At 40.4% G+C, this 15,593-nt stretch overlaps 1 protein-coding gene across 8 annotated transcripts in view; it reads left to right on the forward strand.

Moving 5' to 3' along the window:
* The window catches only part of RBM6 (RNA binding motif protein 6), a 105,854-nt gene that overhangs the window by 47,738 nt on the left and 42,523 nt on the right, over positions 1-15,593 (forward strand). For 5 of the 8 annotated variants that reach the window (XM_043590441.1, XM_043590443.1, XM_043590440.1 and 2 more), the window contains one exon: positions 1,661-1,734. The exons of 2 other annotated variants lie outside the window; for them this stretch is intronic. In XM_043590441.1, coding sequence (XP_043446376.1) covers positions 1,661-1,734 — 74 coding nt within the window. Of the gene's footprint in view, positions 1-1,660; positions 1,735-15,593 lie in introns of those variants that run through there. One more of the 8 variants, XM_043590445.1, reaches the window with a different exon arrangement.

Raw genomic sequence — 15,593 nt, forward strand, 5'->3', positions numbered from 1 at the left:
AAATCCACTCAAAAGGAATTAAGTAACAAAACAATTTCCATTGTTAGCAGGGCATATGTAAATATATATACCATTTCTTTAGAGTAGTTTCATTTTTTCAAATAGTTACTAATCACAGGAGGCTGATTTTTGGTAAATTTAGGTAGAGGTTGCAGGGGTTAGTGTTGGTCAAAGCTGTGAAATCAAATAGAAAATCTCTCTCAGCCTAAAGTGATGCTGAGATTTCTAATAGATTTGTTTTTTCCTTCCTGGTTAACTCCTAAAATTCTAAGCAAGAATCAGCCTATACCATTGTCGTATTTCATAATGAACTTGGAGTATTTAACAAGTCTGAAGTCAGTTTTATTCTTATCATAATAAAACATTTCAGGCCATTCAATCCAAGTGACAAAGAATCCAACCCATGTCACCAAGTTTGGTCTTTTTTTTTTTTAAGTTACATTTTCTGTTGCTCTAATTTTTGTCTGTTTTGATTTTGATTTTTTTACTTTTTGGTCTTTGATACCTTAATGTAATGATACTTAGTTTCCTGTTATATATACTTACTGCTCAAAATTGGCCTGGGATTGTGTTGTTTCTCTTTCTCTTTCCCTGAGTTTTTTTTCTCATCTGAACAAGTCACATCTTTTTCTTGCTGTTCATTTGCACAGCGTTGCTTCTAAACATGAGTGTCTTTATCCTGGGAGGCAGGGGAGGAAGCATGGAAGCCCTTGTGGAGCATTGCATTGCCAAGTGTGTTTTGTAGTCATGTGGTGCCAGTATCTGGGAAGTTATAGGATGGGTTAGTATTAGAGCTTGGCAGCCTGTAAATCCCATGAGCTCCCAGTCTCATGGGTCATGAGAGTTGCAAATGACACTTGCTTAGGAGAAAGGTGAAGGGTATTCTGTAACTCTAATGGTTCATACAGTTCTTGAACATGTACTGATTGCTAACAACTGCTGTCTCTCCCCCAGCCTACCCCACCGCCAATCTTTGTGCACAAGCACAATTTTGGACCCAGCTATTTGAATTTATTTATTCTTTTACACCTTCTTCCTTTCATAAAGATTTAAGCTGGTTTATGACTTGAGTTGAAACAAAGAAAAAAAGAGGAGACCTGAAATGGTCTGTCCCCTGCCAACCAGAAGCCTCCTGTGGTATCCAAACAGAATAGTTGCCTCAGTCTGTCAGCACTTCTGTCTTTGAAGGTGGTTTCTGCTTGAAAAGTGGTGACTATTAGCATAGCTTTGGGATAATTGCTTCTCCTTCCTCTCTTGGGATACATTTTTTTTTTTCCAGATACTTCCCTGTTCTTCTTGACTTTGTTTTTCCAGAAGATTCACCCTGTGATTAATATGTTTTGGGTGCCCACTTGAACTTAACTGTGGGATTACCTAATTCTGGGGCACCTTCACCAGACCATCAGTGCTAAAGAGAGCAAAGGATCTTTTTGGTTAATAGAAAAAGCCACTGTGGAATGACTCTCAAAGTCCAGAAACATCCAGATTTTCTTTCAGTACTTTTTTCTGTTTGGAATAGCAGCTTTGCCTAGTATAGGGGAGGGAGGGGCTAGTTGGGAGGGCTTGTATTAAGGGGTTCAGAAACAGGGGATTTAAGTGTGTCTTTTGTGTTTGCAAGGCACTAACACCACTCCCGTCTGTATTTAAATGCTGTCCCCAGGTTACGACTATGGCTATGTCTGCGTGGAGTTTTCACTCTTGGAAGATGCCATCGGATGCATGGAGGCCAACCAGGTTGCTTTATACTTCGGTCAAATGATGCTGGAAGGATATATTTTTTCTATATGGGGAGGGAGGGTTTCACATGATTGAACTTTGGAAAGGTACCAGAAATCTGTATTTGGAGCATACCACATTCCAACTAGAAAATGGTTGTAAGGAGAAACTCTAGAAGAGGCTGGGAAGGTTTCTTTAGAAGAGTTAATGGGCACAAGTATATTTTAAAAACTGGAGCCTAGTTGCAGTTGGACTAGATGCCAAAGACAGTAGATGGGCAAAAATGACAGGTCTGGAGTGCTTCCCTTTGGAGTGTGACTGATATGGAGAACCTAATGGAAAGAATAATCCTTGACTGTGTGTCATCTCAAGGATTTGCCTGGCACAGGAATTCTAGGTCAGTACTTACACCCAGACCTAGGGTGAAGACCACTGATGGCAACTCCTGTGACACTCAGGTCCTGCCTGCATGTGCTGCTTTCTCAAGAGGGCCATCGGGGAGGAGAGAGGAGTAGATTATTCCTGTGTATTGCATTCATCATGGTTCTTTACAAATTGGAGTTTCATACTCAAGTTCTTGGCTGCATATAGACTGAGCTGGTGAATCTGAATCTGGACTTACCTTATGTTTGAAATATCTAGATGTAGGCAGCTTGCCACCTAGAGCTGTAATCTGGATCTTTAATAGTTTTGGAAGGAATTATGAAATGGATAGAGTCCTTCTTGCCATGGTGTTCCCTTGGAGAAAGTTATTTTCTTTGTGGTGTCTTAGTTCCTCTGTCTGGGAGAAAGAAGCTTAATGAAACTGTTTTATTTTTATGTACCCACTGCCTGTACTTAACAGTGTGAATCACAGCTGTATGCCCAAGATCTTAAGGCTCTGCCAGAGAAGAGTAGTAGTGCATGAGAACTCTTCTTCTCTTATAGCTTGATGGCCTTTCATCAGCTTTGTTCCATTCATCATGGTTCATGACACTTAACCTTTTCCCTTCTTTGGCCATGTTTTCCCCTTATGGGTATGGAGATGACATGCTGTAACCCTTTGGGAACAAGCACTAATTAGGGGAAACTTCATGTATCCATACCTATTGTTAGTAGTATAAATACTGTTAGATCCTCAGAAAATGACCGGATTAGGACCGTATCCCCTTGACAGAGTTCTTGTTGACTGATTTGTTCATTGCCCATCAATAAGCCAGTCATTTAATAGATGCTAATTATATGTTAGAAACTGTGCTACCTAATGATATTTTGAGAGAATGAAGATCCCAATCTTTCTGCTTATGGTCAAGTCCATTCTAATTGTCCTAATTTGAGAACACTCATTTAGTTTATGAACATCTTGTTCTCAGTGACTAATCATTAAGTCCTTTGCCACTGTGTTAAATAATACTGTGAGTGGTGGAAACATAAACGGGGGAGCCGTGGCAGATGCTATTCTTTTGTACCATTCTCCCAACTGTATGTGTTTCCTAGAAGAGTGTTACTTTTTATCAGAGTTATTTAATCTTTGATCTTAAAAAATAACAATATTGTGTCTTAATTGCCTTTTCCCTCTATCCCAACAAAAAATCCTGTCTGAAATTTCTAGCCCCTTGAAGAGAAATGTCAAATAGAATTAAGACAGCCTTCTTTAAAAACAGGGTTTATCCTGAGGCAGGGTTTCTTTTGGAGCCATATCTAGCAAAATGTGCATTTACACAAGCAGTATGGAGGGAGAGCGGCCTTTAGACATCTCTACTCCCAGCCTCCCCACACATTCTGTGAACATGCTTAGGGCTCCTAGATTAGATCCCTGATGACCAACCCTTGCCTAGTGAATGAGATACCATAACAAAGGAAGAGGAGTGCCAAAATTCTTTTGGGGTGAAATAGGATGTTTTGACAGCCATCTTTATGCATATGGTATCATGAGGTACTCTGTGCAGCAGTACAAATAAGAGACAGCCTCTACCTTCCAGGAACTTGTAACAGACTAAGAAAGGTGACAGGCATTTTGGTATTCATAGATCCCATAGGGTATTCTCTCAAATACCAATTTTTTGTGTGATCTCGTTTTTAATATTCACTGGAGTTATTCCTTAATAAAGTAGCACCATATCCTTATTCAGTCAACTTCCTTTCCTAGCTTTTTATTCTTCCCCTAGTCATGGGACAGAGGGCATACTGCTTAGCACTGCCACACAACAGAATCCTCTCGCTGAACTGCATAGGTTTCATGATCCACTCAGCATCCTCCTAATGATCTTTAGCACAACTCAGGGTATATGCAGGTCATTTTGGTGGAAATATATTTTTTTTAATTTTTTAATGTTTATTTACTTTTGAGAGAGAGAGGCAGACAGCATGAGTGGGGGAGGGGCAGAGAGAGAGGGAGACACAGGATCCGAAGCAGGCTCCAGGCCCTGAGCTGTCAGCACAGAGCCCGACATGGGGCTCAAACCCATGAACCATGAGATCGTGACCTGAGCCGAAGTCGGATGCTTAACGAACTGAGCTACCCAGGCGCCCCTGATGGAAAGATTTTTAAGAGTCGGATCTCCAGGGGATTTTTTCGTACCTATATAGTATAGCACAGCAAAGAGGAGTATAGGTTCTGCATTCAGATGTTGCTTCTTAGGTGGGTTGTCTCTGGCAAGTTTCTTTACCTCCCTCAGCCTCAGTTCCCTCTGTAACCAGTACCTCATGGGGCTCTGGTGTGGACTCAGTGAGATCATACATTCATGAATGCCTGCTGTGTGCCAGGCACTTTTCTCAAAGCTGGAGATGCTGCAGTAAACAAGATAGATTATATAACCTCTGTCTTAGTGTTTGAAGACAGAGCATAAGCAACTAGACAAATTTAAAATAATATATGATAGTCCTGAGTGCTGTAAAGATAACAGAGCAGGGTATTAAAGAATGCATGATGGGGGCAATTTTAGAAGGGGTAGTCAGGGAAGCTTCTTGAGGAGTGACATTACATTTGGTGAATAATGTATACAGAACACTTAGCATAGAATCTGGTACCTAATAAGCATTTGAAATTAGATGATCATCTCCTCCTCCTACTCCCTCTCCCTTCTTCGTGTTAAGTAATTTTCAATCATAATTCTAGGAAAATAAATTTATTTCTTAAATATCTGGATATTCTTTAAGAAAATGGATGTGGTTCAAACTCCCAGTAACAACACAGTACAAAATCTTATGAGAGACATAAGTATGTGAGAGAAGTCCTCAGAGTGGATAAACCAAGTGTTTATGGAAGATGAATGTCTCTGTCTATTCATTCATTCTCCTACCCTCCAGGTTTTACTTTAGATCAAATTGGTACAGATTCTGAGTCACCATCTGCTGGGCACCTCTAAGTAGAATCTGTGTATATGCTTCCGAAGAGGTTTCTGTCAAATGTTTTGGGTTGGTATTTTTTGGTTTTTCTTATTGTTTTATAATTCTTTTTATCCTGATTCTTGATGTGAAATGTCTTTTATTTATCATTGACTGATACTTGCAAGTCTAGGGTAAGGGAGTAAAGGAGGCTTCTGCCAGCTTGCTTTGTCAAATATTGTGGAGTAAGTGTGCCTTAGAGAGGCAGGATGATAACCAAGGCCCCACTAGCCCTTTCCCAGCGCCTTCGTGGAGGCATCAGACAGTAGGACACTCTGCAGCAGTACTGAGCATTGTGGTCAAGAGGACTCCTCAGGGCATCATTTAGCCAGCAGCTGTCTGGGGAAGTAATTTCCAGCAGAGGTCTGTCAGCTCATACCTTCACCTCTCTCTGTCTAGGAGATGTAGAAAGCCCGAAACACTGTGAGGCAGGGTTTTTTATTCCACCCCTACTGGGAAAGTTATTTCTAGCAGTGTCACTTACCCTGGGCTTTCTCTGTTGTCCAAGTCCCTGCAGGTTGAGGGTGAATATTACCTCCTCTTGCTGTGTGTACAATTTCACTGGGACTTAAGGAAAGGTGTAAGAGCATGTGTTAGCATATCGAACCTTTTCATCAGTTACCCAGTTGTGAGTATACTAGCTCTTTCAAACTGTTGTCAGTTGGTCTAAAGGAATTAGCATTTCGTTTTCTCCAGTTAGTAGGTGTGGTGTTTGTTGCCTGTTCCCATTCAGCCAAATGTTTACTAAAATGCCCTTATAAAAGATAGCTTTGGAAGAATTCATTTCTCTGGAATTTTTACTCAACTTTTGTAGCATCATTGGCCTTCTTTAGCTGAAGATGACATGGCTGTATGACAGAATTAGCCTGACTTTATAAAATGCAAGGAAAAGATGCCATTATCACCTAACATGAAAATTCCTTCAGACTGGCATGGGGGGGGGGGGGTGGATGGAGGCTATAGAATACGTGAAGGTTTATGAGATACTGTTTTTTGTGTCAACAAAGTTAAGAGAATTTGGGTTTTAGAAGATACCAGGATGTCCAAGGTGTTTCTGAAGGTAATGTGAAGGAAGCCAAATCTTAAATGGTATCTGTCTTTATGATTAAAATGAGATCAATGGGGAAAGCTTGTTTAGGGGGATAGGAAGACTGTGGGGCCGATGGGAAAAAATGGGTGAAAACACCATTTGTTGGAATTTTATTCAAGTCGATAGCAATATTGTATGAAATACTCCGGTATTGAAGTTGTGTGCATTCCAAATAACAAAAAAGTATAATCTTATAAATTCCTGCAAGATTGTGGTGTTGTCTAAACCCACTCCCCAAATCTACTTCACTGAAGAGAATGTGGCACCCCAGCCAGAGCTCAGCTTTATAACTTGTGGTTGAATCATGCCATCTTCCTAGAAATATCAGTTTCATTGCCTTCTCCTGATTGCCCTCCGCAGAGGTTATTGGTGGGAAACAGAAAAGAAAATGCATTCTAAAATGAGTGTAAATCATTAGTTACTGAAGATTCTTGCTGTCAGGGTATTTAGAAGAATTACCTATCTAGTAATTGAGTCTTGGCTGGCATGAGGCAGTATATCCTAGTAGTCACATACATGAAGGCCCGACTGACTGCCTAGGGTTGCATCCCAGCTCCGTCACCTTCTCCTGTGTGATTTGGACAAGTAGCTTAATGTCCCTGTGTCTCCGTGTCCTCTCACACTTCTAGGAATTAAATGAGTTAATGCATGATTAGAACTGGGCCTGGCACACAGTGAATATTGAGTGTGTATTTATTATTATCACAGCAACTTCACATCTGAGTGGAACAAGAAAGTCTTAAGTTACAGTAGCCTCAGTCCATCTGGGCTTTGTGGAGTAGCTAGCTAAAAAGGGATTTGGTGGCAGTGTGCAGGAGAATTATTTTTACATCAACAGTACTTCCCATTTAGCCTGTTGACTGGGACCGATTATCAGGGGACTGCCTCCAGGTCTTTTGAGGAGCTTCTGCTGCATTAGCCTTCAAATCTTAAATTCTCTCAAGAGAAAGAGCCAGAGATGCACCATATGAGGGACATAGAGTATAGTTAGACCACCCTAGAAATCCAGCCTGTGGCTTTAAAACCCTAAGCTCTGATGACCAGCCCCTGGCTTTGCCATATCTCAGACTTTCTACAATAATTGTAAAATTTTTATTTTGTAAAACATTGTAAAATGTTTTGAAGTGGATTCAGTTTAATTTTCCTGAATCTTTTGGCAGTTTTAAGGGGGAACTTTCAGTGTGTCTCCTGTGATGAGGCTTATAATAATTTTTGTCATAAATATATATATCATGGCTCATTTTTGTGGTAATTTCTGTTCATTTCTTGAGGTAATTTAGTTCTTAATTTGTTCTAAATTGGGAATGTACCTATAGATTTCAACTTTGTTCTTTGATCTCGTCATCTCTTTCAGCTGATATTTTTAGTTAATGTTTGTACTTTTTATAAAACGGGGTTGTGCAAAGTGCTGATTTTCAGTCTTGTGGCCTTTGGAACTTGATTACAGTTATTGAAAAAAAAAACAATATGTATATTCTAAATAACTAGCTCAGGGGTTATACAAAAGCACAGTTCAGTTTGTGATCTTAATTATAACTTTGGTTTATGATTTTGTATACCTCCAGAAAGTATAGGGTTAGGAGCACTGAGAGATTTAGAATTCCAGCTTTGTCACTTCCTAGTTCATTTGTAACTTCATAATCTTAGTGTCTCATCTGTAAGATGGAGGGATAATCACAGTACCCACCTCAGAGCAGTTGTGAGATTAATTGCGTGTGAAGTGCTTGGTATAGTGGCCAGCGTGTGGTTCGTGCTTACTACCAGAAGAGGTACTGAAGAGAGTGATTCTATAACACTAGACCCTGCTTGGTTATCCTCCTTTTCCTTGGCTACTTATCCACCTCTTGGGACTCAGGGATGCCTGAGAAGTGGTATTGCTGCTTTGGGTGGCACCTAGATCTTTGGCAACCAGTTCTGATGGTGGTTGAGACTAGGATGCATAGACTGAAAGCATCTGCGGGATGATTGCACAGGTGTCCAGGTATGTGAGGGAAGAGGACCATGGCCACACCACCACTCCCATGGGTGGGGAGCCTTGTTTCTGAGGCTAGCTAGCATTACTGCTAGTTCTCCCATTACAGAATTCTCTTAGGCTACAAGTAACATTCAATGTTAGTAGGCATCTTGTCCATCTTGATGAACCTGAAGGTTACAAAGAGTCTTTGTGTCTCATTCTCCCTAGGCCAAGTGTTCAGATGCTGTCATTCCACCTTCTAACTTATTTACATATGAGATAAATGAATATTCTGTATAATATGTATTTCTTATTGAGAACATTGATGGTATGACTGATAATCATGGATAAGCTTATCTAGATAAATAATTTTTTTGTTTTTTTTGTTTTTTAATTTTTTTTAACGTTTATTCATTTTTGAGACAGAGCATGAATGGGGGAGGGGCAGAGAGAGAAAGAGACACAGAATCTGAAACAGGGTCCAGGCTCCGAGCTGTCAGCACAGGGCTCGATGCGGGGCTCGAACTCACAGACTGCAAGATCATGATCTGAGCCGAAGTCGGCCGCCCAACCGACTGAGCCACCCAGGCGCCCCTAGATAAATAATTTTTAATCTCACAATGTGAGATTAGCAATGCTAACATTGTATACTAATGATGTGTATTTTTCCAAATTCTATGACTATGTGAAATTTGTGTATAATCTGCATAAATGCTATTTTCGAAGGAAAATCAATAGAGGAAGAAGCTTATCACAGAAAGTAGATGATTGGTTTTACCAGCCACTTAGGGGGAAGTGCTCTCAAGAGGGAATAGTGAGTTGGGATGCCTGGGTGGCTTAGTTAAGTATCAGACTTTAGCTCAGGTCATGATCTCATGGTTTGTGAGTTTGAGCCCCACATCAGCCTCTCCACTGTCAGCATGGTGCCCACTTTGGATCCTTTGTCTCCTTCTCTCTCTGCCTCTCCCCTGCTCATGCTTTCTCTCTCTCTCAAAAATAAGCATTTAAAAAAACAAAGGAATGGTGAGTGACTGCTAATGGGTAATAGGGTGATGAAATGTTCTAGAATTAGTAGTAATTGTTGACCAACCTTGTGGATATACTAAACCCATTGCATTGTATAAAGCACAATAAAAGAGTGAATTTGGGGTGCCCAGGTGGCTTAGTTGGTTAAGCATCCAGCTTTGGCTCAGGTCATGATCAAGCCCCACATTGGACTCTGCTGAAGGCTCAGAGCCTGGATTCTGCATCAGATTCAGTGTCTCCCTCTCTTTTTGCCCCTCCCCCACTCACTCTCTGTCTCTCTCAAAAATAAGTAAACATTAATTTTTTTAAAGAGTGAATTTTATGGCATGTGAACTGTCTCTCAATTAAAAAAAAAAGTATTTAAACTTAGCATGGGAATTAGTTCAGGGTCCCAGTCCAATGGGAATGAGTGCAGCTCTAAAAATAAAATACAGATTAGATTCATTTACCAAAAAAGAAGAGTGTATATAATTTTGTGTGAAAGCTAGAGACTTAGAATTTCATTCTTAAAATGTAAAAGAATTTCTTTGCTAATGGTATCAGCTTACCACAGAAGAACACTTAGGCTGAAAATCTGAAAGCTGACGGTTGGAATTGATAACAAACCCCATTTGAAGTGGCCACATGGCTTGTGCACAGTAGTTGTTCAGTAGAGTTGAGTGGGCTTTCTGCTTTAGTATGCATACAGTTAGAAATTCATGAAAGGACTGTTTGAAGTAGATTTGAAATAAAAATGCCATTTAGGAGGCACCTGGGTGGGTCACTTGGTTAAGCATTTGACTTTGACTCACGGTTTGTGGGTCTGAGCCCCATGTTGGGCTCTGTGCAGACAGCTCAGAGCCTGGAACCTGCTTTGGATTCTGTGTCTCCCTCTCTCTCAGCCCCTCCCTCGCACTTGCTGTCTGTCTGTCTGTCTGTCTGTCTGTCTGTCTCTCTCTCTCTCTCTCTCTCAAAGATAAATATACATTTTTTAAAAATGTCATTTAGAAAATCCTTGGACTACTTTTTAGAGGCGGTATTCCTGTAACCGGATGATTAGTAGGTACCAATGTGGATCTTTACTATTTTCCTGGATTTTTTAACCAGAGCTCAAAGTGAGGGTGAGGGTGAGGGTTGGGGGCAGAGGACCAGATCCCAGCTGGAATAGGTTCCTTTCCTGTATATCTTTCTTAGAGGTTTCTTTCCAGCAGCATTGATATTGTGATTGTCATCTTTGATCTCTAGTACGAGGGGAATTACAGGGTCTTTTTTTGTTTTTGTTTTTTAGAAAAAGAATTACTGTGATAATTTAGATACCATAGAATTCACTCATTTTAAGTGTACAATTCAATAATTTTTAGTAAGTTCACCCAGTGTGCCTCTATCATCATAGCCTAGTGTTAGAACATCTCCAATAAGATCACTGTTTGAGGCTCATTTTTTTTTAATGATTTCAGACTCATTGAAATGTTACAAAAACAATGCAAAGACTTGCTTTATGCTTTGTACTCTTATTCATCAAATGTTAACATTTTACTTACCACATTTGAATGCAGAGATTTTTGAATAGTAGTGGCCCCTTCTTTTGGAAAGAGGCATCCTTTGACTTGTCCTTCCCCCAGACCCTCTTTTGGTAGTTGGAGGTGCTCTTTGGTAGGGCAAGGTATGTGAAGGTCTGGTGGGTTGAGTAGATGCTTTGGAAGATGTTTGGGGCTTAAGCCATCTTACCAGTGCTTCCAAGAAGGTCCCCTGCTGGGCACGGGCTGAGGTTGGGGTTGAGGTTGAGGGATGAGAAATAGGGCCAGATTCAAATGTCCCACTCTTGGGCACTGTGAGGTTTTTGTGGAGCTTTTCAGTAAACCAACAAATGTGTTTCCCCCATGTAAGAGCTGGCATTTGGATGCCTGATACTCAAAGAGAGACTACATGCTAATCAGCATTAAACCAAGAAGCAATAGCAGCCAGGGAAAAGGGGACACAAAGTTACCTGCACTGGCTTGATAATGTTTTTTGCAAGACAGTGGTTCTTAACAGTGGGGGAATGGTGGGGGAAACAGTGTTGACTCCCTTTCCACCCCTCCCCAACCATTGGACAGCTGGCAATTCTGGAGACATTTTTGTTGTTGCTACTAGCATCTATAGGGTAGAGGCCGGGAATGCTGCTAAATATCCTAAAACGCACAGGACAGCCCCCATATGACTTAATCTGCCTCCAACTGTCAACAATAGTGCTGAGGTTGAGTAACCCCGATTTAAAGGGATAGGAATTGTGGTTAGCCAAAGAGAAAACAATCCATCTTGCCATGGATTGTCTCTTAATGAGTCTTTCTCCTTGCCTTCCTCCTGATCCTAACAGAGTGGGGAGTGATTGGTGGGGTTAGAAATGTAGCAAGAGTGCAGACACTGCTCCTGTTCTCCCTCCAGACTTGCATTCCTAAGCTTAGCTTGTGCCCTTGGGAGAGGAACTTTAGAATAAGACCTGTTTGGGGGCACCTGGGTGGCTCGGTCGGTTAAGTATCCAACTTCGGCTCAGGTCATGATCTCAGAGTTCATGAGTTCAAGCCCCATGTCGGGCTCTGTGCTGACAACTCAGAGCCTGGAGCCTGATTCGGATTCTGTGTCTCCCTCTCTCTCTGCCCCTCCCCCGCTCATGCTCTGTCTCTCTCTCTCAAAAGTAAATAAACATTAAAAAAAAATTTGTTGTTTTTTTTTTTAATTAGAAGAAGCTTTCACAGAGCCATATAACTGGGGCCAGTGTACTGAACTAGTTATACAGACTAAACTCAAAAGATGCATATATTTTATCTTAATATAATAGCACTTTGCTGTAAACGGCACCTGCTTTGCTGGGTAATACTGACTGATCTGTCTGGAATCACATTGGAAATATCAGAAGCAACTCATGATGACTTTTGTTAACATGGTGAATTTTGAGCACCCACCATATGCAAGGTCCTAGGCTAGGTGGTATATATTTAATAATGAATAAAATGGGCACGTCTCCTTAGGTTCTAGTGGGATGAGGCCATTTCAAAGTTTTTAATTTTGGTGGGCATCTGGGTGCCCGCTGTCAACACAGAGCCTGCTTCAGATCCTCTGTCCCCCTTTCTCTGACCCTTCCCCACTCGTGCACGCTCTCGCTCTCTCTCTCTCTCTCTCTCTCTCTCTCAAAAATAAACAGTTTTAAAAAGTTTTTAATTTTTTAGAACTTCCATTTTGGAATAATTCCAGACAATAAACAAATAAGTAAATGAATAAATACATATATTTTAAAAAGGGAAAAAAAAAGGAATACCAGATACTCTTTACTCCTACATTTCATAGTACAGTCATCACAACCAGGAAGTTAACATAGGTATAATATTATCTGCAGAATTTCGTTGGATTTTGCCAGTTGTTCCGCTGTCTTTTTTCTGGTTTAGTATGCAATCCAGGATCACATGTTATCCTATCCTTTTTTTCTCTGTGACATTTTCTCAGTCTTTGTCTTTCATGACCTTAACAATTCTGAAGAGTTACATTGTAGGACATCTCTCAGTTTGGATTTGTCTATTTTCTTATGAAATTCAAGTTAATACATTTTTAGCAAGAATACCACAGGTGTTGGGGCACCTGGGTGGCTTAGTCGGTTAAGTGTCTGACTTCAGCTCAGGTCATGATCTCATCATTTGTGAGTTCAAGCCCTGCATTGGGCTCTGCGCTGAGAATCTCCGTTTGAGATTCTCTCTCTCTCCCTCTCTCTGCCCCTACTCCACTTGCTCTCTCTCTCTCTCAAAATAAATAAACTTAAAAAAGAAAACCACAGGTGATGTGGGGTCTTTCCATTACTACTGATGTTAACTTAGACCATTTGGGTAAGGTGGTGTTTCTCTACTATAAAGTTGCTATTTTAGGTATAATTAACTTAATAATTAACTAATTAGTAAGTGTCTTATAGGGCATACTTTGAGATTATATAAATGTTCTGCTTCTCAGTATACCCTTTTCACTTAATTATAGCATTCACTGATGATTCTTGTAACAGTTACTACTGTGGGGTTTGTGTAATGGTAATTCTCTATTTCTGTCATTCTTTACGTATTTGTTAGAATTCTTTTATGAGAAAGAACCATCCCTTCTCCCTTATAAAACTCTGATTTCATAACAATAATTCCAATTCCGGTTCAGTATCACAGTTCTCCAGCTTTACCCCAATCTGAATTATAATTCCTTTCCCTAACAGTGAAAATCTTAGGTCTCATTATCCGCAATGTATTTACTTATGTGCTCAGTCCTAGAGTATACATAAAGTAGTTTCAGAATTGTTTGTTCATACCCCTGTGAAAAACTAGAGTACAGTACTTCAGGACAGTTCTTTTTGTTATCAGCCTGTGAGTATGTAATCAAAATTCTGTGTTCCAAAGTTACCTAGGTTAGTTCTTCACCACCTCATCGACTCTTGAGTATGTTGTTATTTGCTCTGTAGAAAAAGTGGGGAACACAAGTTAAAGAAAAGAGTTAACATTTCCAATAAACTCTGTCCTGCTGTTATTCTTTTTCTCAGTGTTCTTTATCAAGTTGAAGAGGTTCCATTTATTCCTACTTTGCTGAGAGTTTTTATCATAAACATGTGTTGGATTTTGTCCAGTGTTTTTTCTGCATCTAATGATAGGACTATGTGATTTTTTTCTTCTTTAGCCTGTTGATGTCATGGAGTACATAAATGGTTTTTGAAAGTTGAACCTGGCCTGCATACCTGGAATAAAGCCCAATTGGTTACGGTGCATAATTTTTTTTTTCATGTTTATTGATTTATTTTGAGACAGTGAATGAGAGTGTGTGTGTAGCGGGAGATGGGCAGAGAGAGAATCCCACGCAGGCTCTGCACTGTCAGCTCAGAGCTCCACACAGGGCTGGATCTCACAAACTGTGAGATCATGACTTGAACCCAAATCAAGAGTTGGTCGCTTGGGGCATCTAGGTGGCTCAGTCAGTTAAGCATCTGACTTCGGCTCAGGTCATGATCCCGAGGTTTGTGGGTTTGAGCCCGGTGTCTGGCTCTGTGCTGACAGCTTGGAGCTTGGAGCCTGCTCCCTGCTTGTGTGCGTTCTCTCCCTCCCTCCCTCCCTCCCTCTCTCTCTCTCTCTCTCTCTCTCTCAAAAATAAACTTAAAAAAAAAAAGAGAGAGAGACACTTAACTGACTGAGCCACCCAGGTGCCCCAGTATAATTCTTTTTATGCGTAGTTTGTTTTGATTTGATGTTACTCTGTTGAGGATTTTGCATTATCATGGAGATAATTGATCCGTGGTTCTTTTCTTGTAGTGTCTTTGTCTGATTTTGGTAATGGGTGTTGCCTGCTACATAGAATGAGTTAGCAAGTATTCTTTCTACTTCTATCTTCTGGAAGAGATTGTAGAAAGTTAGTGTAATTTCTTTCTTAAATGTTTGGTTGGCTTCATCAGTGAACCCATCTGGGCTTGGTGCTTTCAATTTTGGAAGATTATTAATTAACCAATTTCTTTAATAGATATAGGTCTATCCAGATTGTCTTTTCCTTTTTTTTTTTTCTTTTAATGTTTATTTATTTATTTATTTACTTACTTATTTTGAGCAGGAGTGCGTGTGCATGAGCATGAGTGGGGAGAGGCAAGAGAGAGTCCCAGGTTCTGCGTAGTCAGTGCGGAGCCTGACAGGGTGCTCGAACCCACCAACCGTGAGATCATGATCTGAGCCGAATCAAGAGTCAGATGCTTAACCTACTGAGCTGCCTGTCTTTTCCTTTTTGTATGAGTTTTGGCAGATTGGGTTTTTTTGAGAATTAGACTTTTTCATCTAGGTTATCAATTTTGTTGGGCATACAATTATTCATAACATTCCTTTATTATTTTAATGTTCAGGAAGTCAGCAGTGATGGCCCCTATTTCATTTTTAAAGTTTTATTTAACTGGGGCACCTGGGTGGCTCAGTTGGTTGAGCGACTGACTTCTGCTCAGGTCATGACCTCCCGCTCTGAGTTCCAGCCCCGCATCGGGCTCTGTGCTGACAGCTCAGAGCCTGGAGCCTGCTTCAGATTCTGTGTCTCCCTCTCTCTCTGGACCTCCCTCATTCATGCTCTGTCTCTCTCTGTCTCAAAAATAAATAAACGTTAAAAGTTTTATTTAAGTGATCTCTATACCCAGTGTGGGGCTTGAACTTAACCCTGAGATCAAGAGTCACATGCTCTTCCTACATATCCAACCAGGCGCCCCTCTGCTCTAATTTTTATCATTTCTTTTCTTCTGCTTACTTTGGATTTAATTTGTTTTTCTTTTTCTAGTTTCCTGAAGTGGAAGCTTAGGTTATTCATTTTAGATATTCCCTTTTTTCTATTATGTGCATTCAGTGCTTTACATTTCCCTCTAAGCACAACTTTCACTGCATCCCACAAATTTGGTTGTGTTTACAATTTCAGTTAGTTTAAAAAAAAATTCTTGAAAGATTA

Source organism: Prionailurus bengalensis, chromosome A2 (genome assembly GCF_016509475.1).
Source record: "Prionailurus bengalensis isolate Pbe53 chromosome A2, Fcat_Pben_1.1_paternal_pri, whole genome shotgun sequence".
Lineage (NCBI taxonomy): Eukaryota > Metazoa > Chordata > Mammalia > Carnivora > Felidae > Prionailurus > Prionailurus bengalensis.